General features: G+C 46.0%; 1 protein-coding gene across 5 annotated transcripts; it reads right to left on the reverse strand.

The window, feature by feature from the left end:
• Window positions 1-875: 875 nt before the first annotated feature.
• CYP4F11 (cytochrome P450 family 4 subfamily F member 11) lies at window positions 876-21,091 on the reverse strand. Of its 5 annotated transcripts, none has more exons than XM_077978201.1 (13): window positions 21,029-21,091; window positions 20,447-20,645; window positions 17,361-17,505; window positions 15,345-15,398; window positions 15,127-15,254; window positions 12,667-12,788; window positions 11,640-11,910; window positions 9,895-9,961; window positions 9,569-9,698; window positions 1,973-2,106; window positions 1,814-1,878; window positions 1,517-1,599; window positions 876-1,109 (listed from the first exon to the last, which is right to left on the reverse strand). In XM_077978201.1, exons 2-13 carry the CDS (start codon window positions 20,642-20,644, stop codon window positions 932-934), a joined length of 1,575 nt encoding a protein of 524 aa, XP_077834327.1. In that variant the 5' UTR covers window position 20,645; window positions 21,029-21,091; the 3' UTR covers window positions 876-931. The 5 variants fall into 5 exon arrangements, with proteins under 5 accessions (XP_077834327.1, XP_014978688.3, XP_077834330.1 ...); XM_015123202.3 differs by having other exon boundaries at window positions 20,985-21,091; XM_077978204.1 differs by lacking the exon at window positions 17,361-17,505 and having other exon boundaries at window positions 20,985-21,091.
• Between the last annotated feature and the right edge of the window lie 109 nt (window positions 21,092-21,200).

A 21,200-nucleotide genomic window follows, 5' to 3' on the forward strand; every position in this document is an offset into this window, starting at 1 on the left:
AAAATATATATATACCTCTTATATGCACAGCCCTCTAGGAAGACGAGATTGTTCAAAGAGCACAGATGTTAGAATTTTTGCCTTTGAGTTCCAAAATACAGCCTTTAAAGTCATGGTAGAAATAACGATCTTGAAAGACAGCATTCTTTAACAGCCAGACTTTCTGAGAGCGGAAATAACAATGGCCCCACATATTTAGCATTCATTGTGTGCTAGGCACAGTTCTCAGTCCCTTATATTGAGAGCTCAGGAAAACCCTAATATAGGCAATGCTGTTGTCTCCATTACGTGGTTGAGGGAACCGAGGCACAGAGAGGAATTAACTTGCTTAAGTCACACAGCAGAGCCAGGACTTGAGCCCAAGCAGCCTGGCTCCAGATCCTATGCCTCTGAAGGTTTGGGAAGAGAGTCACAGAGGGAACCAACTGGGAGAGGGAGAAACAGAGGTGGGATGTTGGTGGGAAAAGGAACTAAAAAGTTCTGAGAGCTTGCCAGGGTGGAAGCTGCACCCCTTTCCCTTTGTTCTGAGCTGGGGACTCCAGTCTTGAGGGGACATTCCCAGGACAGATGAAATGATCTGCCTCTAAGGTTGCTTCTCGCTGAATCAGAGTCTCAGTCTTGCTCCTTAAATCTATTCTTAATCCTCTTCCCTCTCCTGCTCAAACACCTCCCAGGGCTCCCTACTTCCCACAGGATAAAGTTTTTACTTGGGCTCTGGGAAAACCCACTAAGGGCCTAGGTGCCCTGTGCTTAGAGAGGCAGTCAGAGTTTTGAGTTAGAGACATCACCCTGCTTCCACCCACTCACTCCTCTTTCTTAGATCCCACCAGTCCCCAAGAGCCCCTTGCTGGTTGTCAATGAGGCTAAAGCAGAGGTGTCAGCATAGTTTTATTCCTGGGAATCTACAAAGGTGGGTGGGTGGGTAGGACAGTCACTGTGAGTTCACACCCAGGGGCTCCACCCGCAGCCAAAGTCCACCCTCTGTACGCAATACCAGCTCCGGCTTCCTGCAGGGCTCAGGGTGGGTCGGCAGGATGCGGAAGCGCAGCAGCGTGAGTGCCAGGACCACCTTCATCTCAGCCATGGCGAACACCTGCCCAATGCAGTTTCTGGGGGCGAAAGTGAGGGAATCTGACTGTGCCCATGACCCCCATCCCGGCCCCATCATGCTTAGAACCTGGCCTGGGACCCCGAATCACACCCAGATCGGCTTGAGGGGCAGAAAGAGGGACTAAGTGTCCACAGGACTCCCATGTGTGCTTGCATATCCCCCAAACCTGGCCCAGGTTCCTACCTCCACTTCGGATCAGCAGATAAAGGAGGGGACTCTGAGCACACTGCAGACCCCTCTAGGACCTACCCAACCCCATTCTGTGAACTGTTGCCCATTAACTCCTGAGGAAGGGAGGGAAGGAGAGCTGGAACTGGGACCATCTGTAACTTCCCCCTTTTGTGACCCCTGCACCCATCTCCGCCTCATCAGGCCATCTCTGCCTCAGCCTCAGGCCATCCTTACCTGGGCCCTGCCGAGAAGGGAATAAAAGCCAGAGGTGACCTCTCCTTGATGTTCTCTTGGTAGAAGCGGAAGGGGTCGTAGACCTGCAGGTGAGACCAAGAAGGCTTGCTGGTTGGGGTCTCCCCGCTGGGTGGGGTCTCCCAGTTTTCTCCAAGACCACCAGCCTTGGAGAAACATTTTGGCAGATGTGTCTCCATTGAGTGGAAGTCACGTTGGATTTGCCTGGTCAAAACCCTGTCACCTCCTCTAGGAACCTTGGAACGGATCCCTAAAAGGGTGGGGTGAGGGAGGCAGTACCTCAGGGTCTGGCCACACAGTTGGGTTGTGATGGATCCCAAAAATACTGATGATGCAGATAACGCCTGTGTGAGAGAAGAGGGCAGTCAGGACAAGGCCCCCCTGCCTGAAGGCCTCTCTTCCTACCCAGAAGGCTCCTCTCCATGAGGCTGTGAGCACCTTTGGGGATGATCCGGCCATCCGGGAGCACAATGTCTTGGGTGCAGCATCGGGAGACGGCAGGAACTGGGGGATGCAGCCGCAGGCTCTCCTTAATGCACATGGTCAGGAAGGGCAGCTGGGCCAAGTCATCCCTAAGAAAACACCCCAGCCCCAACGGTTATCAAGTGAGCAAAGACACAATTCTCCAGCTTCTCTGTTTCTAAGCGAGACCTTTTTATCCCTATCACAAAATAAATTCCCCACGAATGAAATACTGGATAATTTAAAAAGCAGAGCAAAATTAGAAAAGCAGAGAATTAGAAAAGTACCGGAAAAAAATGGTGCCGATTTCTTGAAGATTATTCTGAGGAAAACGCAACACCCTGAAGCCAGCTATAAAAAAAAAAGTTTGGGCCGGGCGCAGTGGCTCACGCCTGTAATCCCAGCACTTTGGGAGGCCGAGGTGGGTGGATCATGAGGTCAGGAGATCGAGACCATCCTGGCTAACATGGTGAAATCCCATCTCTACTAAAAATACAAAAAATTAGCCGGGCATGGTGGCGGGCGCCTATAGTCCCAGCTACTCGGGAGGCTGAGGCAGGAGAACGGTGTGAACCCGGGAGGCAGAGCTTACAGTGAGCTGAGATCATACCACTGCACTCCAGCCTGGGTGACAGAGCGAGACTCCATCTCAAAAAAAAAAAAAAAGTTAACATATTTGCATAAAAGTAAATATCCTTTATGGCAAGAAAGCAAACACAAAATGCAAGTGAATAAGAAACAAAATACCCAGATCCAGTGTTTTGGTCTTATTCATCATTGTACTAGAGATAGTAGCAAATGCAATTAGACAAGGAAAAAAAAAAAGAGAAAGGATTGCAATTTGAAATGTGGCAGTAAATGTATCATTTTGGCAGATGGTGATTTTATACTTAGAAAAACAGAACACTTCACTGGAAAGCATTTACAAACATTTAAGATCCAGTAAGAGAGCTGAATTCTTTGCTTAATCTTTCTTCTTTTTCTGTGGCTGTTTAAAATTTTAATACATTGTACACTTAAGTGGTTCAAAATTTGAAAACTATAAATCATCATCTACCCCTATGGCCCAATGTCATCTGCTTCTTCTCCTCACAGGTTGCCTAAGTTATTATTATTTTTATGTATCTTTCTAGAGCTAATTTTTGGCATCCTAAAAACATGAGTACATCATATACTATACACATATTCCATATCTTTTCCCATTTAACAGTATGTCAGTTTTCTTGTCTAGCTCCTGGGACTTGTATCAAAATAGGGTTATCTCTACTCTGAAGCTATAAAATACTTTTCCAGTGGTTTCTTCTAGAGCATTTAACAGCCTTTAAAAAAACTATATACTTGAGTAATCTGAACATTTTCTTATTATAAGACATGGCAACCAGATTGAGTTGATTTTTTTCCAGGAAACTTCCCAGTTGTCCTAAGAGCTTTTACCTAATGATCTATATTTTTTTCTCTTGATACAAAATATCACATTTATCATGTACTATGTTCATTGGGAACTAAATTTAAATGTACAAATTATTAGTTTTCCCATGTAGAAATAACAAGCAGCTGGAAAAAGATAAAAGATAAGCTATTAATAATAATATAAAATATCTGAATAAAATTTAACAAGAGACATAAAGTCTCTGTATTTCAAATGAATTTATACATTTCCCTCAATCTGAATAAAAGGTACACTTCACGATAGCAACAAAATATGTAAGGATTGATCTAGCAAAACTTGCATATGATATCTAAGCAAGTATTTTAATATCTATTAAAAGCTTAAATATTATTTTAATACATTAATAACCATTTTACTATGACAAACCATGTGTCAATATTATGATGTTACCTGAAGTTACTTGATATGATATATCAAGTCAAACGAGAGAATATATTCAGTGCAAATGATAATCTAATTTTTAGGAACTTGATGAACTTACTCTAAACTTTTTTGGGAAGAAAAAATCATGAACAGCTAAGTCAATCTGAAAATAAAATATTAGAGAAGAGAAAGTTGGCTTAGGCAAAGAATGCATGACTAAGACCTCAAAAGCAAATGCCACAAAAACAAAAATAAAGAAATCAGTCCTAATTAAACTAAAAAGCTTCTGCACAACAAAAGAAACAATCAGCAGAGTAAACAGACAACCCACATAGTGGAAGAAAATATTTGCAAATTATGCATCTGACAAGGGACTAGTATCAACAATCTACAAGGAACTCAAACAAATCAGCAAGCAAAAAACCAAATAACCCCATCAAAAAGTAGGCAAAGACATGAATAGGCATTTCTCAAAAGAAAATGTACAGTGAACAAACATATTTAAAAATGCTCATCACTAATCATCAGGGAAATACAAATTAATACCACAATGAGATACCCCCTACTTCTGCAAGAATAACCATAATTAAAAAGTCAAAAAACAATAGATGTTGGTGTGGATGTGGTGAAAAGGGAACACTTTTACATTGCTGGTGCAAATGTAAATTAGTACGACATCTGTGGAAAGCAGTAAGGAGATTCCTTAGAGAACTAAATGTAGATCTACCATTCCATCCAACAATCTCACTACTAGGTATCTACCCAAAGGAAAAGAAGGCATTATATGAAAAAGACGCATACGCATGTATGCTTATAGTAGCACCATTCACAATTGCAAGGATATGGAGCCAATCTAAGTGCCCACTGACAAACGAGTGGATGAAGAAATTGTAGCATATATACACCATCACTCAACCATAAAGAGGAATGTAACCATGTCTTTTGCAGCAACTTGAATGGAACTGGAGACCATTATTCTAAGTGAAATAACTCAGGAATGAAAAAACAAATATCATACAGTCTCACTTACAAGTGGAAGCTATGCTATGAGGATGCAAAAAGATACAGAGTGACATGATGGACTTTGGGGACTCAGGGAGGCAGGTTGGGAGGGAGGCAAGGGATAAAAGGTTCCATATTGGGTACACTGTACACTGCTTAGGAGACAGGTGCACTAGAATCTCAGAGCTCACCACTAAAGAACTCATCCATGTAACCAAAAACCACCTGTACACCCCCCCCAAAATTATTGAAATAAAAACAGAAGAGAAAGTCATTCTACCAGATATTAAGACCTATTACTGAGGTACAGTAATAAATGTATCATGGCAAAGCTGCAAGAACAGGAAAACAGACCAAAGAACAGAATAGGGAGCTCAGAGACAGATATGTGAATAAGTGAAACTTCACATCTGGTAAAGGAAGCCCCACAAAACCCTGGGAAATGGCTGGATAGTACAGTTACAAAAGAAAATGTGGACAAAATTGGCTTCATATAAACTACCCAAAACTGTCCCCAAGAAGTCAAAAGGCAAAAAGTGACAGAAAAAAAGATTAACTTTAATACATATTCTCATAAGTAAATATGAGAAAATAACCCAAAAGAAAACAGCAAACAATGTAAGATGATTTCTTCCATAAAAAGAAAAAAGAAATGGCAAAAGACGTCCTATCCCACTCTTATTTAAGGAAATGTTCACTAAAAGAAGAAATAGGCAGACTGACAAAAATTTAGTGTGGTGAGTCCTCAAAGATCTAGGGGCAGAAATACCATTTGACCCAGAAATCCCATTACTGGGTATATATCCAAAGAAATATAAATCATTCTGTTATAAAGATACATGCATGCATATGTTCACTGCAGCACTATTCAGAATAGTGAAGACATGAATCAACCCAAATGCCCATCAATGATAATTGAGATAAAGAAAATGCAGTTCATATACACCATGGAATACTAGGCAACTGTAAAAATGAACAAGATCACGTCCTTTGCAGGAACATGGATGGAGCCGGAAGCCATTATTCTCAGCAAACTAATGTAGGAACAGAAAACCAAACACCACATGTCCTCACTTATAAGTGGGAGCTGAACAAGGAAAATGCATGGCCAGATGGTGGGGAACAACACACACTGGGGCCTGTCAGGGGGAGGGGCTGGGGAAGGGATAGCATCAGGAAGAAAAGCTAAAGGATGCTGGGCTTAATACCAAGGTGATGGGTTGATAGGTGCAGCAAATCACCATGGCACACATTTACCTATGTAACCAACCTGCGTAGCCAGAAACTTAAAAATTGAAAAAAAATTAATAATAATGTAATACTCTTGGTGAAGTTATGGGAAAGCTGGTGCCATCATACTCAGTTAGTAGGAATGGATTTTTTATCATTATTAAAATTGTAGAATGAAATGGTCTTTGATTCTGCAATTGCACTTTTGGGAATTTGTCCTGCAGAGATATTCACACAAATAAGCAATGGTCACTGTACACACATGCTGACTGCAACAGGTTTAATTTAGCAAAAGTCTGAAACAAGCTAAATATACATTGGTGGGAAGATGTTTAGATAAACATCCACACAGCAGAACACTAGTATACAATGCAACTACAAAAAAGGAGGAAATAGGTCACGAGCTGTGTCACACAATGCAAGCTGGAAGGTAAACCAGTACAGAGATTCTGGAAGGCAAATTGGCCATATCTACAATAATTGGAAAGATTCACACAAGCGCTTTCAACAAAGATGTGAAACAAATAAAATATGGAATGTTATGCCATACTAAAAAAAACAGCTGTAAGACACACTGTTGAGAGGCAAAAACAAGCCACAAAATGCATATAAATAAACAGCAAAGGGCAAAATACATAGTGTATATATATGGAAATATATATTTCTATGTATATGGAAATATATACATTTTATTGACTCCTAATTATTAAATTAAATAAATATATTAATAAATTTAATATATATTAAAATATATCAATATGTATATATTTAATTGACTCCTATTTATATCAATAAAATACATAACATATATATGGAAATACATGATAGAGATAGATCAATGGATGGATGGATAGATAGACAGGAAGGATGAATAGATAGGATAAATGGATGGATGGATGGATGGATGGATGGATGGATGGATGGATGAACATATAGACAGATGTATAGATAGATAGATAGATAGATAGATAGATAGATAGATAGATAGATAGATAGATAGATAAAGCAGACAGTTAGATGACAAATTGATGTCTCAAGAGACCCCTTTAGGGAAAGGAAGGATATTAGGTGGGGTGGCATGAACGTCAAGGATAAACCCTGTCTTATCTGTAATGTCTCATTGAGTCTAAGAAGAATCTGTTCTCATCATTGTTTTTGTAAGTCAACGCTCATTTTCCATGTATAAATGCAAAGTAGAATGGTATTCAGCCTTTAAAAAGAAAAGAATCCTTTCGTTGGTGACAACATGGATGATTCTGGAGGACATTATGCTAAGTGAAATAAGCCAGGCACAAGAAGACAAATAGCAAATGATCTCAATTATCTGTGAGAGCTAAAATAGGTAACATAGAAATCATATAAACAGAGAAGAAAATGGTGGTTGCCAGAGGAGAGAGGAAGAAAGAACAGGAAGATGTTGGTCAAAGGGTACAAGTTTCCATTAGACAGGACGAATAAGTTTTCAGATCTATTATATGCATGGTGACTACAGTTAATAATAATACAATATGTTTTTCAAAATGGCCAAAAGAGAAAATTTCTAATGTTCTCACTGCTAAAATAATAAGTATATGAGGTAATGGATATGACCATTAAGTTGATTTAATCATTCTGCATTGTGTACATCATAACATCACAGTGTGCCCCATAAATATATATAATCAAAATTTGTCAATTAAAAATAAAGACAAATTGAAAAACAAACTCATTTTCCAAAACTCATATTTTGAGAAAAACAGAAGATCTTAAAGATACATAGTGTGCAGACCTGTGTCTATTTTATGTACTCCTACACATATAGAAAAAGAGAATGTGTGTTCATATACAGTGGGCATCAGAATAGCCATTTTCTAGAAGGACACAGAGAAAACCATTGATGATGGAAACTGCCAGGGTAGGCTTAAGAAGGTAGTTCATTTTTCATCAAAATTTTTGGACACTTTTTTTTAACAATGTGTAATTTTGCTTGAAATCTTGGTTTTAAAAGCATAAAAATGTTTCTCCACCTCACAGGACTGCTGTGCTGAGTAAAGGCTTGGAGGTGAGGATGCTCCCTTCAAACGGCCTGTCCAGTTCAATGTCTCCTCTCCATCCCCAGCTCCTGGCCTGGTTCAGACCTCAGAATGTCCTCCCTGGGACTTCATTCTACAACTGGTCCTCTCCAGTATGCCCTCTACACTAGCCCTAAAAAGATTGTTCTACTACCTGTCTCTTCCCATGGACCTTGAGTTAAAATTGAAGTTCTTCACATTTTTCACATGTATTCCACACCCAGGCTCTGCTCCCATCTCCAGGTTCATCATCTCATCATGACTCAGTTTCTCCCTCTCTATCTATCTCTCTGTTTCTTTCTGTCTTCCCTCTCTTTCTCTCTCACTTTCCTTCTGTCTCCATTCTCTCTTTATGACCTTCTCCCTCCCCCTGCACACAAGCCACTTCTCTTTTTCCCTCTTTTCTTTCTCTTCTTTCCCTTCTCTCCCTCTTTCTCTTGGTCTCTCTCTCTCTCTCTCTCTTTCTCTTTTTCTCTCTCTCCTGCTCTCCTTCCCTCCCTCTCTCTTCCCTCGACCGTGGCCCAGGCTCTCTTCTTGACCTAGGGCACTACTGCCTCCCTCCCTCTCTCCTCCCTCGACCTTGGCCCAGGCTGCCTTCTTGACCTAGGGCACTGCTGCATCCAAATATCAACTGATCATTATTAAGGGTCTCAACCAAGACACCTCACTTTTATTTTCATGTCTTCATATTTTTTAGAGAAAGATTCTCGCTATATGGTCCAGGCTCATCTTGAAGTACTGACCTCAAGTGATCCTCCCACCTCAGCCTCCTGAGTGGCTGGGATTACAGGTTCAGCCACTGTGCCTGGTTGAGACACTTTCTGTACCGCCAGTCATGCTTCTCTTGCTCTCAACCTCATCCCTGCCCATCTGTGCTGGGAGTTTCCTGTCCTGGGGCTGTTCCCCCACCAGGCTGGGAGCACTGGGAAAACAGATCACAGGGTTGGATCCTTTCAAGGTCTCCAGAGTACTGAAAGGTGCTAGAAACAAAACTGGGAATGGGAATGCAGTGTGGGAGCGTTTGCTGAATGAAGACTGGATACATGAACGATGCAGGTGTTCTGGACAGGAATGAATGACTTCTACCCTCAGGTCTCCCTTAGAAATCCTTGGACGGCACAACAGGATTGAAATAGGGTACAGAAGAGCAAACATTCAGAAAGTGAAGATATTTGAAAAAATATGATAATTCAGTGAAAAGAGGAGGTGGCGGAGAAATTCATTTGTTGAATACATGCTAAGTGGCATCATCTGCCTTTACGTACTGTCACCAATTCTCCCAGCAGCCCGGGTCCCAAAAGCCTGCAAACCATCCCCTGCTGGCCTGGCTGGGTATTAAGCCCTGCCTCTGACATTTGCGCCGATTCCCACTAAGAGATAATGGAAGAAGTGACAGAAAGCAACTCCCTCTCCCCACCCACCTGAGGAGCAGAACCAATGAGAAAAGATCAAGAATAGGCCAGCACCTGCACTCACCATTCAATCTCAACAGGCTCACAGTCCTTCAGAAGCTCTCGCGCTTCTTGCCGGCAGCGTTCCTGGTATTCTGGGTGCTGTGCGAGGTGGTATAGGACCCAGGAGAGACCACTGGCTGTGGTGTCATGGCCTGAGGGGCAGCCAAGCAAAACGGGATTCTGGGCTGCTTCAGCACCAGAGGGTGGACAGCACCCACACACTGAGGCTCTCGGGAGAACGTAGGGAGCGGGAGGATGGGCAGAATGGAGTGATCCAGGGTCCACCCACCATGTCCCTGGGATGGAGAGGCCCCTGTCCCCACTGTAGTCCCACACTGAGACCCTCACCCCCAAACATGAAGGTGTCAGCTTCTGCTCTTATGTCCTCATCAGACAACTCCTTCCCATCTTCATCCTGGAAAGAAGGCAAGACAATACCCCTGCCCAAATCACACCAGCTCTGGGGGCTCTTGAGTAAAACCTAAAACAATTTCTGAAGATCCATCCTCCTTCCAGAAAACCAAGCCCATCGTGCACTCCTAGATGTCTCTTGGTAACCACCATCAGAGCCCACCAACCACGGGCTTTCCCGCTGCCTTCTTTGCCTCCTATTTGGCCCTGCTGGGAAGAGTCAATGACCTATGAATATTATCTTGTCTCTGAATAATGAGGACTTTTGGAGTAAAGTATTACTGGCAACCTGGGTTACAGCATATTTCAATGGCAATTTGGCTTGGAGGTTAGAAATTAAGTATTGTCCAGATGCAGTGGCTCACACCTGTAATCCCAACACTTTGGAAGGCCAAGGTAGGTGGATCACCTGAGGTCGGGAGTTCGCGATCAGCCTGACCAACATGGAGAAACCCTGTCTCTACCATAAAAAAAAAAAAAAAAAAGCTTGGCGTGGTGGTGCATGCCTGTAATCCCTGCTACTTGGGAGGCTGAGGCAGGAGAATCGCTTGAACCCAGGAGGCAGAGGTTGCAGTGAGCAGAGATCGCACCATTGCACTCCAGCCTGGGCAACAACAGCAAAACGCCATCTCAAAAAAAGAAAGAAAGGAAGAAAGACAGGAAAGAAAGGAAAAAAGAAAGAAAGAAAAAAGAAAGAAAGAAAGAAAGAAAGAGAGAGAGAGAGAGAGAGAGAAAGAAAGAAAGAAAGAAAGAAAGAAAGAAAGAAAGAAAGAAAGAAAGAAAGAAAGAAAGAAAGAAAGAAAGAAAGGAAGGAAGGAAGGAAGGAAGGAAGGAAGGAAGGAAGGAAGGAAGGAAGGAAGGAAGGAAGGAAGGAATTAAGTATTGCTGTATAGATATTTGCTCACATTCTAGAGTGATAAACTCAGAGAATCCTTCCTATCTTTCCAGAAGTCATCTGGGTTATAAACCTATAAACCTACAGGGATGGCAATCTCCCTGGAAAGTAGTAGTTTTTATTCCAGAACAAAAGAAACACTCTTCTCTTCTCTTCTCTTCTCTTCTCTTCTCTTCTCTTCTCTTCTCTTCTCTTCTCTTCCTCCCTCTCTCTCTCTCTCTCTCTCTCTCTCTCTCTCTCTCTCTCTCTCTCTGCCATTCTCACACTCACCCTGGAAGGAAGAAGGGGCAAATGTGCTAGCTATCCTATATAAGTTCCAAGATGTATAATGTATAATGTGGGGCCCCCTCTCTGCAGTGCATTCTGGTGTATTTACAGGTAAAAACATTGTGCTACCCTAGGAGGAATATGGGAATGGAGGGTCAGCTCTACAATCCTACTCTGGTGGCTGCTATTGCTGCGAATGATTAAAACAGGCTGCTGTGATGCAGGGGTTTGGTGCATCTGTCATCATAGGTATAGACATAGACATATAGATATGCATTAAAATGTGTCAGACTGACTTACTAACATGTAAGTAAAATCTCAGGCTCCTCACTATTTCAAACTTAGCGGTCCCCTGCCAGCTGAATTCCACAGAGTCATCTCTCAAACCTATCTCTGACCTGTCTTTTTCAAGCATGTTCCATGGCTCCCACTGCCCTCTGGATCAAGTCCAAGTTCTTTCATTTGACATTGGCATAAATCTCCACTCTGTGACTTGAATTCACATCCCAGAGAAGCCCACCTTGCTCAGCAGAAGCACATCAATGAAGTCCAAAGTCTTGGACTTTGCCTTGTTCTTGAGGAAATCATCAATACCCTGAGTGCGGAGGGTTCGGCGCCGCTCCTGGATGACGGCATCTGTGAAGTCGTGCACCAGGCGGCAGGCCCTGCGGAAGCGCTGCCCATCAGGAGTGAGATGATACAGGAAGTCTGGGTACACGAGAATATGCTGGTTTCTTTTTTCTATAAGTGCACTGAGCTCCAAGATGGCGGCAATATATTCACTGGGCTTCCTGCATGAGGGAGGTAACAACTTAACATATGCAAAGTCCCAGGAGCACCTCTCACCAGCAGCTAGAAGCTACTGTCCACCAGGAAATTGAGTATCCGGAAACAGCCAGGAGACTTGACTCTCCAAACTCCCTTCTCTCCAGGCATCCTATCTCTGAGAGCTGCTTCCATGCACCTAGGTACCCAGAGCATAGCTTGGACACCATGCTTCTCTTCTGTCTCTGCCACCCAGTATCCAGCCTAGACTCTTTTCCTTCCAAAAACTGTTCACAAAACTCAGACCTCACTGTCTTCCAGCTCTTTCTGGCCCAGCCCCCACCGTAACCGACTTGCATCCAATGTCAGCTCTGTGTAGTGTCCACATGACAGCAGACCTCCACAGAGCTCAGTTGTGACTGCACCGGTCATCGGTCCAACCCCCTTGAAAAGATTCCTGGGAACCACCTGATAAAGTTCATGCCATTTTTCCTGATTTTCAGTGTCCTGGTATCTAGCCCCTATCTACTTCCACAAACTCATCTCTACTGTCTGCTGCACACGCTTGCCTCATCCTAGTCTTCTTGCCTATACTCAAATATTTCTACCTACTTGAAAGGACCGTACTTTCTCTCTTCCCTTCCCCATCCTTCAAAGCCCAGCTATGACACACAGAAAGTGCCTTCAGAAAGACACTTCTGGTTACCCCAGTCAGTCATCCTTTTCCAACCTACTCCCTTGGGTTCGTGGCCCAAGTTCTCAGGCCATAGGAAAGGACTCACTCCTGACAATTGCTTTCAAAGTTGAAGACGCATTTCTGCAGACTGTCCAAGGTCATAAGGCTGAGGTGCTCAAACATGTCCAGTCTGGCGCTGCCCTCTGAGGCCAGGCGCTGCCACTTGTCCTAGCCAGAGAAAAAACAGAGTTGAAGCTGGGAACTGCCTCCTGTGAGCACCTTCCCAGACCCAAACACCAAGATGGACCCCCCGCAATTATCCTCCTGGTCCTCTGCCCCAGGCACCCATCCCTAGGAAGGACCAGCCTTGGATAGGACCAGAAACTATTACTACTAGGAGATAAAGACTCATGGCTGGAAGTCGAGAGACCTGGGTTCAAGTCCCAGCTCAGCCTCCTATGGTCTGTGTGCTCTTGGTCAACCTCCTGCACTCCTGTAGGTCCCATCTATCAAATCTTCGGTAACAGTTAGGACAACATGCTTTGGGGCCAGATAAACCAGGATAGAATCACTACCTCAGCACTCCTAGCTCACTTACTATCTGGTTGCTTTGGCAAGCTCCCTAATCTCTCTGGACCTCAGTTTCATAGTCCGAAATAGGGCAAAACCAACCAAAACCTCACAGGGTTATTAAAATTAGATTACAAAATATATATCATGGAGTTGGCAAATGGTACTGTTTCTAAGATATGGTGAGTGCTCGGTAAATGTTGGTTTTACTCATCTCCATTGCTATAAATTCATTTCAAAAATATCCCTGTTGTGGTAGGGGAATATTACACACTGGGGCCTATCAGGGGGTTGAGGACAAAGGGAGGGAGAGCATAAAGACAAATACCTAGTGCATGTGGGGCTTAAAACCTGGATTACGGTTTGGTGGGTGCATGTATACCTATGGCACATATATACCTATGTAACAAACCTGCACATTCTGCACATGTATCCCAGAACTTAAAGCAAGTGTGTGTGTGTGTGTGTGTGTGTGTGTGTGTGTGTGTGTGTGTGTGTGTGTGTATATATATATATACACCGTGTTGTTCTTGCTTGGGCCATTTCTCAGGCTTGTGTTTGCAGGGAACAACATTGAGAGATAAGGCAATGACTGCCCCTGGACCAATATCAGGCTTGCTTCTGCTTGCTAAAAAAGCAGATTCCCGGCCAGGCACGGTGGTTCACGCCTGAAATTCCAGCACTTTAGGAGGCTGAGCCAGGCGGATCACGAGGTCAGGAGATCGAGACCATCCTGACTAACATGGTGAAACCCCATCTGTACTAAAAACACAAAAAATTAGCTGGACATGGTGGCAGGTGCCTGGAGTTCCAACTACTCGGGAGGCTGAGGCAGGAGAACGGTGTGAACCCGGGAGGCAGAGTTTGCAGTGAGCAGAGATCACGCCACTGCACTCCAGCCTGGGCAAGAGAGTCCATCTCAAAAAAAAAAAAAAAAAAAGCAGATTCCCTAAGTCTAGTGCTTGTTTCCTTCCATGCAATGTACTGCATGAGCAGGCAACTATTGAAACCTCTCTGTGGCACCCCGTGGGATTTGGGTGGTTTGGAGAAATGATGCAAACCAAGAACATACTGCTTGCTATGCCATGAGTAATAAATAGTCATTTGTCTCTGACCCAGGACTCTTGTATCTCCTTGCAGAATCACTGAAGTATTAACAAAGCTAGCTTATCAGCTTGCAAGTAAGAAAACCATCCTAAGCACTTCGCAAAATCCCAACTGCCAATTCTTCACTTCTCCCTGAATTCATACACTTTGCACTATGATTTTCCAGCAACTTCTATTAAGAAATGGAGCCTCTTTTATGCCACTTTGAGTCTGTGCTGACCTAAGCCTGGTTGAACTTTGAAACATTGCAGAGAGAAAATCCAGAGACATTGCAGTCTCCTTGTAGTCTCTCAGAACCCAGTCTATGCCATGTGAACAGCAGGGTGCATACTGGAGGCAGAGAAACACATGGGGAAAAGTCCAGGTGTCACAGCTGAGGCCATCCTAGATCAACCTGAAGTTGGTGAAGCCCCAAACAAACATGTGAATAAACTGAGCCAGGATCAGCAAAACTGTTCATCTGACCCACGGCTGCACATGTACCAAGAGTGATCCCACCCACATGCAGAAGAAACAGCCAACTGTCTCACACATTTGTTAGGTATCATAAACCCTTATTGCTCTGAACCAGTGAGTTTTGAGGCAGTTTGTACTCAGCAATTGCTACTATGCAATCTTCATCTTTACTCTCTTGAGTTTGAAGGGTTTCTGTGAGAGAAACATGGAATCTCACACCTTCTGAGAGCTACTATGTGCCGGGGACATGAATCCACTACATCATGTGACCACCGTTTAAGTAGAGATTAATATTCCCATTTTACAGATAGGGAAACCAAGGCTCAGAGAGGAAGAGCATTGGCCCCAAAGCACAACTAAAATTGCAGACCAGATATGCCTGTGGTCCTTCCACCCCGAGGCTCCACTGGAACTCATAGTTCAAGGGACTCACATGCATGATGTTCACACTCTTGTTGAAAATCTTCATATAAGGCTTCAGGATGTTGAAATGGAAGGCAGGAGTCAGCATGCGACGGTGGCGGCTCCACTTGTCACCACCACTCAGCAGGAGCCCATCCCCTAGCAGGGCAATCAAGAACAGTGGTCAAGGGCAGCACCCTCCCTTATCCCTAAATGACATCCCCAACCCCATTCACCTCAATTACTCACCCAGCCAGGGCTTCAGGAAGCCATAGAAAATCATATCCTTGGGTGCAACAGCAGCTGACATCATTGAGGACCATCAGGGGCCATGGGATAAGAGAAGGACTTTGAGTATGGAGGAATGCTCGCAGTCAGGGGTGTGCACTTTTCACTTTTCCCACCCAGCATAGCAGGAAAAAGGTCAAGGATAGAGGAAGAAGGGAGGATGGTGGAGGAAGGAGAGACCAGACCAGGCTGCAGTAGCACAGCAATAAAACAGTATGCTCCAGTACACAATGACATATCTCCTACATGGTCCAACATGTTCTGCAACACCTGAGCATAGCTCAACACTCTACAGAATGCCTTTACAGGGGTCTAGGACACCTTGTATGTCCCCAGCACTCTCTGCTATCTTCTGACATGGATCTGGGACCTGGGATATTGCCCTGACATGTGTTAACATTTCCTGACATGGCCAAAACACACGTGACAAACCCTAAATCACACAACATGCTCTCCCATGAGCCTGAGATGGTGTAACATGACCTCTGTGTACTACAATGACGGGTTCAGATGACATTTAAATATGATGCCAATAATGTCTTAAACATGGCCCAGGCGTAACCAAGCCTATTCTTCAGGCATAATTCAAATCTACCCTAAGACCTAACTCGACTAAGACTCAAATAACACCTCACACAGTTCTCAAAGAGACCCTGGGTCCTACACCTTGGACAAGCACCAAACATGGCCAAGACATGTGAAGCAGGATAAAAAGACAACCTCACACTACATCTCAGACAAGAACCAAAAAGACTCTGACATGCCCCAAATGTCCTCAGCCACAGCTGAGCCCCACACATGATGACTTCTCTGTGTGATCCCAGGTGGAAGCATATACCCGATACAATCAAATATAATGTAGAAAACACAGGCTATCTATGGGACCCTTGGGAGAAAGGTGGGCTTTCTGGTTGGAACTGGGCTTCTGAGACTCATCGTTGACACCATATGAAAAGGCAAACTGACACAGAGAATGGTAAAACCGAGAGGAGACTGATTCCCAGTGATGTGGATTAATTGACACCTGGATCCAACTATGCCTGAAGACCACTCTTCCTGGACTTACAGCACATTGATTCTCTTTATTTGCTTAGACCACATGGGCTTGAGTTTCCATCACTCGCAACTAAAAGAGACTTCAGCAGTCAGAGAGAGTTGAGGACCTGCCCAGAGTCACTCACCATCTTCAGGTTACAGCCATAGTTTCTGTGGGATGCTGCCCCTGCCCCTGCTTGGCTTGGCCTGTTCAAGGATAGGATGAGCAGAGGGAAAGAAAGGGCCCCAGACTGGAATGGGATCTCCTACTGGAGATTCTTGGGGCCTGGAGCAGGAGAGTCATGAATAGGGTGGATGAGTGACAGGATTAGGTAGAAGGAATAAACTCACCAGAGGTGAACATCACATAAATAGCAGCCCAGATTCTCCACCAGCCTCAAATCCCCCTAGTGCTGTAGACTTAGGGACAGACAAGGTTGATGCCAGGCCTGGCAGGGGGACCTGGATACTAATGATGTCCACTGCATCACCCCCCCTTGCTTTAACATCTTTTTACTCATTTTTCCAGCAACCCCTCCTCCAGGAAGCCTTCCAACCTGCCCCCAGGAAAGATCTTATTCTCCCGGTTTCACACCCATCTCCTTCTTGCCAATTCCTGACTCCACGAAGTTTGAGCTGTCTCTGTCCAGATCCATTTCCTCAAGCATGGGGCTTCCTTGAGGATAGGGCCTTAAATTGAGGCTTCTTGGGGCCACAGTGGTGCCCAGAACACAAAAGCAGAGACAGATGGCAGTGGAGGGAGGAGGTGCTGAGATGGGGGTTGGTGAATACATGAAGGAAAGAGGAACATGGCTGAGAGAGAAGCAGGAGGAGGGCGCTGGGTCCTGCAGGGGCCACATAGAAGCTTGGGGAGGGGAGAGGCTAGAAGGCCTTTGATGTTTCCCAGCTCCCCCTGCCCCAACACAAGCTCTGCTTGGGTACCTGAGGCACTGGTGATAGGCCGGATGGTGTCAGGGTGGCATAAAGTGAGGAGGGGAAAGGTAGGACCCATCCAAAACTTAAAACCCTGGGGATAGGTGGCCACCAGCTGGGTGACCTTCTTCATGCCCTCTTCCGTGGGAGTGACCTGAAAGCAAGGCAGACGCCATCAGCCCTTGTGATGGTTAATTCTAGGTGTCCTGAATTAACCACGAATTCCATGTGACTGAGCCAAGAGATGCCCAGATAAAACATGCTGATAAAACATTATTTCTGGATGTGTCCATCGGTGTATTTCCAGAAGAGATTCGCATTTGAATAGGTAAACTGAGGAAGGATGATCCGCCTCCCCAGTGGGGGTGGGTTTCATCCAACCCTTTGATGGTGCGGATAGAACAAAGAGGCAGAGGAAAGGGTGGATGTGAGCTCTCTTCTGGAGCTGGCTCATCCATCCACTCTTGTCCTTGGACATGAGAACTCCAGGTTCTCAGGTCTTTTGGGACTCCCACTGAATTTACACCACCAGTGTCCCTGGATTCTGGCTTGCAGATGCTATATCATGGGACTTCTTGGCCTCCATCATCACATTTTCCAATTCCTATAATAAACTATCTCTCTCTCTCTCTCTCTCTCTCTCTCTCTCTCTCTCACTCTCTCTCTCTGTCTCATACATGCATAAGATATAAGAGGGAAGATATCCTGTCAATTCAGTTTCTAAAGAGAACCCTGAGTAATGCAACTCCCCACCGGGAGCCACAGCAAGTTCCCCCCGCAGCCTCCAGATGTGGTGCAGCCTCTGTCCTGAGCAGCGTGTCTGGATTCTGAACGGCTGCAGAGAATCTCTGCTGACCCCTGCTCCTTCTCTCTTGGGGCTGTCCCCAAGATCCAAAGATAATGGCCGGGCATGGTGGCTCACACCTGTAATCCCAGCCCTTTGGGAGGCCATGGTGGACGGATCACCTGAGATCAGGAATTTGAGACTAGCCTGGCCAACATGGTGAAACCCCGTCTCTACTAAAAATACAAAAATTAGCAGACCGTGGTGGTGGGCACCTGTCATCGTAGCTACTCAGGAGGCTGAGGCAGGAGAATCACTTGAACCTGGGAGGCGGAGGTTGCAGGCAGCTGAGGTTGCAGGGAGCTGAGATCGCACCACTGCACTCTAGCCTCGGCAACAGGGCGAGACTCTGCCTCAATAAATAAATAAATAAATAAATAAATAAATAAATAAATAAATAAATATAAAGATCCAAGAGTAAATACCAAGGCAGAGGGAGAAGGCAAGCTGTCTGCTCAAGAGGATGTGCTTTCTCATCTTAGAAATGATTTCAACCTGGGGACGGCCACATGGAAAAGTCCCCACGGAAGGAGGTTTGTAGACAGCAGTGTGGCCTCAGGACGTGTCCCTGTGGCTGGTTCCCATATCCCTCTCACATCCCAGCTGGTCTGCATGGGCTGCTGTTGCTTCCACACTGGGGACCTTCCGTTCTCAGCAGCCCCCAGGGGCACAGGAGTGCCTCTAACTGTCCACAATCAGCCCCTCCCGCAGGCCAGGCTCTGTGCTAGTGCGTCCTGTGCACCCTCCACTGCGCCCGTGGACATGCCCATCAATCATGCCATTTACAAGTGAGCAGACAAAGGCCATGTCCCCCAACTGGAAGAGCAGGTCTAAGTCAGAGGCCAAGGTCTGCAGAGTCAAGGGCAGCTTCTGAAAAGAGAAGGGAGTGACCAGCTTTTATTCAGGCAGGCAACAAGGCTGACTGGGACATGTTAGTGAGGAAGAGCAAGATAGGAGGAAGGCATCTCCAGGAAAGAGGCAGCGGGAGACTGCCCACACTTCTCTTCTGGCCCCGCTGCATAGGGAAAGGGGCTCAGAGCTAATTCCTGTGGGAAAGCAGCAGCCCAGAGATGGACAGACACAAGCAAATGGGCCAGGCAGGGAGCAGCCCCTGGACAGTGGGCTCAGGAGGCCTCAAGTCCAGCAGTACAGAAGGCGCAAATGCCAGATCTTTGCTCTGCGCACCCATACCACGCCCACAGGAGCCCCTGAGAGGTGCAGTAACACAGGGAAGACAGGCAGGAAAAAGATCCAAGCAGGCTGGAGTGGGAGGAAAGTGAGGAGAGAAAAGACTTGGGATGGCACAGCAGAGGAATGAGTGAGTGAGGAGAGGAGTGAGTGAGTGAAGAGAGGAGTGGGCGAGTGAGGACAGGAATGGGCGAGTGAGGAGGAATGAGCGAGTGAGGAGGAATGAGTGAGTGATGAGAGGAGTGAGCGAGTGATGAGAGGAATGATGAGTGAGCAGAGGAGTGAGCGGGTGAGGAGAGGAGTGAGCGAGTGAGGAGAGGAGTGATGAGTGAAGAGAGGAGTGATGAGTGAGGAGAGGAATGAGCGAGTGAGGACAGGAATGGGCAAGTGAGGAGGAATGAGCGAGTGATGAGAGAAATGATGAGTGAGCAGAGGAGTGAGTGAGCAGAGGAGTGAGTGAGGACAGGAGTGAGTGAGGAGAGGAGTGAGTGAATGAGGAGAGGAATGAGCGAGTGAGGAGAGGAATGAGCGAGTGAGGAGAGGAATGAGCGAGTGAGGACAGGAATGAGCGAGTGAGGAGAGGAATGAGCGAGTGAGGACAGGAATGAGCGAGTGAGGACAGGAATGAGCGAGTGAGGACAGGAATGAGCGAGTGAGGAGAGGAATGAGCGAGTGAGGACAGGAATGAGCGAGTGAGGACAGGAATGAGCGAGTGAGGACAGGAATGAGCGAGTGAGGAGAGGAATGAGCGAGTGAGGAGAGGAATGAGCGAGTGAGGAGAGGAATGAGCGAGTGAGGACAGGAATGAGCGAGTGAGGACAGGAATGAGCGAGTGAGGAGAGGAATGAGCGAGTGAGGACAGGAATGAGCGAGTGAGGACAGGAATGAGTGAGTGAGGAGAGGAATGAGTGAGTGAGCAGAGGAATGGGTGAGCCATCTCCCTCTCTTCTCTGTGTTCCCACACCCCAGCCACCCTCAAAACCCAGCTCCCTGAGCCGCATTCCTGCCCCTTGGGAACTCCATCCGTTCTGAGATCCCAGACCTGTCCTGCTACCAAACTCACCAGGCCCTGGTGTCCCCAAAACCAGTTCTGTTTCGGGGGTTGCGGAAAACACTGGAGGTGGCGGCAGTTGTCATAGAAGGTGTAGGTCCAGGCCAGGACACGGGCCAGGAGCCAGGAGCCCCCGACCAGCAGCAGAAGCAGCCACGGAGATGCTGCCACGGGCCCGAGGCCCAGCCAGGACAGGCTCAACTGTAGCATCCTGAAGGGCAGACGGGATGGAGGGTGAGACACTGAGGCCCAGGGAAGGGCCCAGGAAGCTCCAGGGACAGTGGAGAGGGGCAAGGAAGGGCAGTGCTGGAGGCAGATCAGGGAAGGCTCTGAAATGAGTAAACAAAAGCTGAGATCTAAAGTCCAGAAACACCCAACGAAAACCAGCAGCCAAGTGACCTCCAGTTACACAGAAAGGGAGAGATTGAGGCTGATTAGAATCCCGAAAGGCCCAGCCTGAATCACTGGGAGGCTGCCAGGGGTCTGGTTACCAGGAAATCACCAGTCTCCCGGGTCAGTAGCCTGGACCCACCCCAGCCTTAGGCAGTACCTCTCCCCATCCCAGACCAGGACCCGGCCACCCCCAGCCTGGCACTTCTGTCAGGAGCAGCTAGTCGCACACACCCTCCTCTCTCGCTCTGCAATTTAAGGAAGGTTGTGGGAGGCTGGGTTAGGCTGGGCTGGGCTCGACGAGCCAATCCCTACAGCCTGGGGGGTGTGTCTTCCGTGCCTGGGCAGCCAACCAAAACCTGGTGTTGGGCCAACT

The sequence above is a fragment of the Macaca mulatta genome, chromosome 19 (assembly GCF_049350105.2).
Source record: "Macaca mulatta isolate MMU2019108-1 chromosome 19, T2T-MMU8v2.0, whole genome shotgun sequence".
Taxonomy (NCBI): Eukaryota; Metazoa; Chordata; class Mammalia; order Primates; family Cercopithecidae; genus Macaca; species Macaca mulatta.

What these genes read in the sequence shown, in the direction of transcription:
- CYP4F11 (XM_077978201.1), bottom strand. Translation starts at nt 20,644, where the DNA reads ATGCTACAGTTGAGCCTGTCCTGGCTGGGCCTCGGGCCCGTGGCAGCA. An exon ending in CTTCCTGAAGCCCTGGCTGG is followed by an intron (nt 15,255 to 15,344) that starts GTGAGTAATTGA and finishes TTGCCCTGCTAG; the next exon opens with GGGATGGGCTCCTGCTGAGT. An exon ending in CTGTGTGGCCAGACCCTGAG is followed by an intron (nt 1,600 to 1,813) that starts GTACTGCCTCCC and finishes TCTCACCTGCAG; the next exon opens with GTCTACGACCCCTTCCGCTT.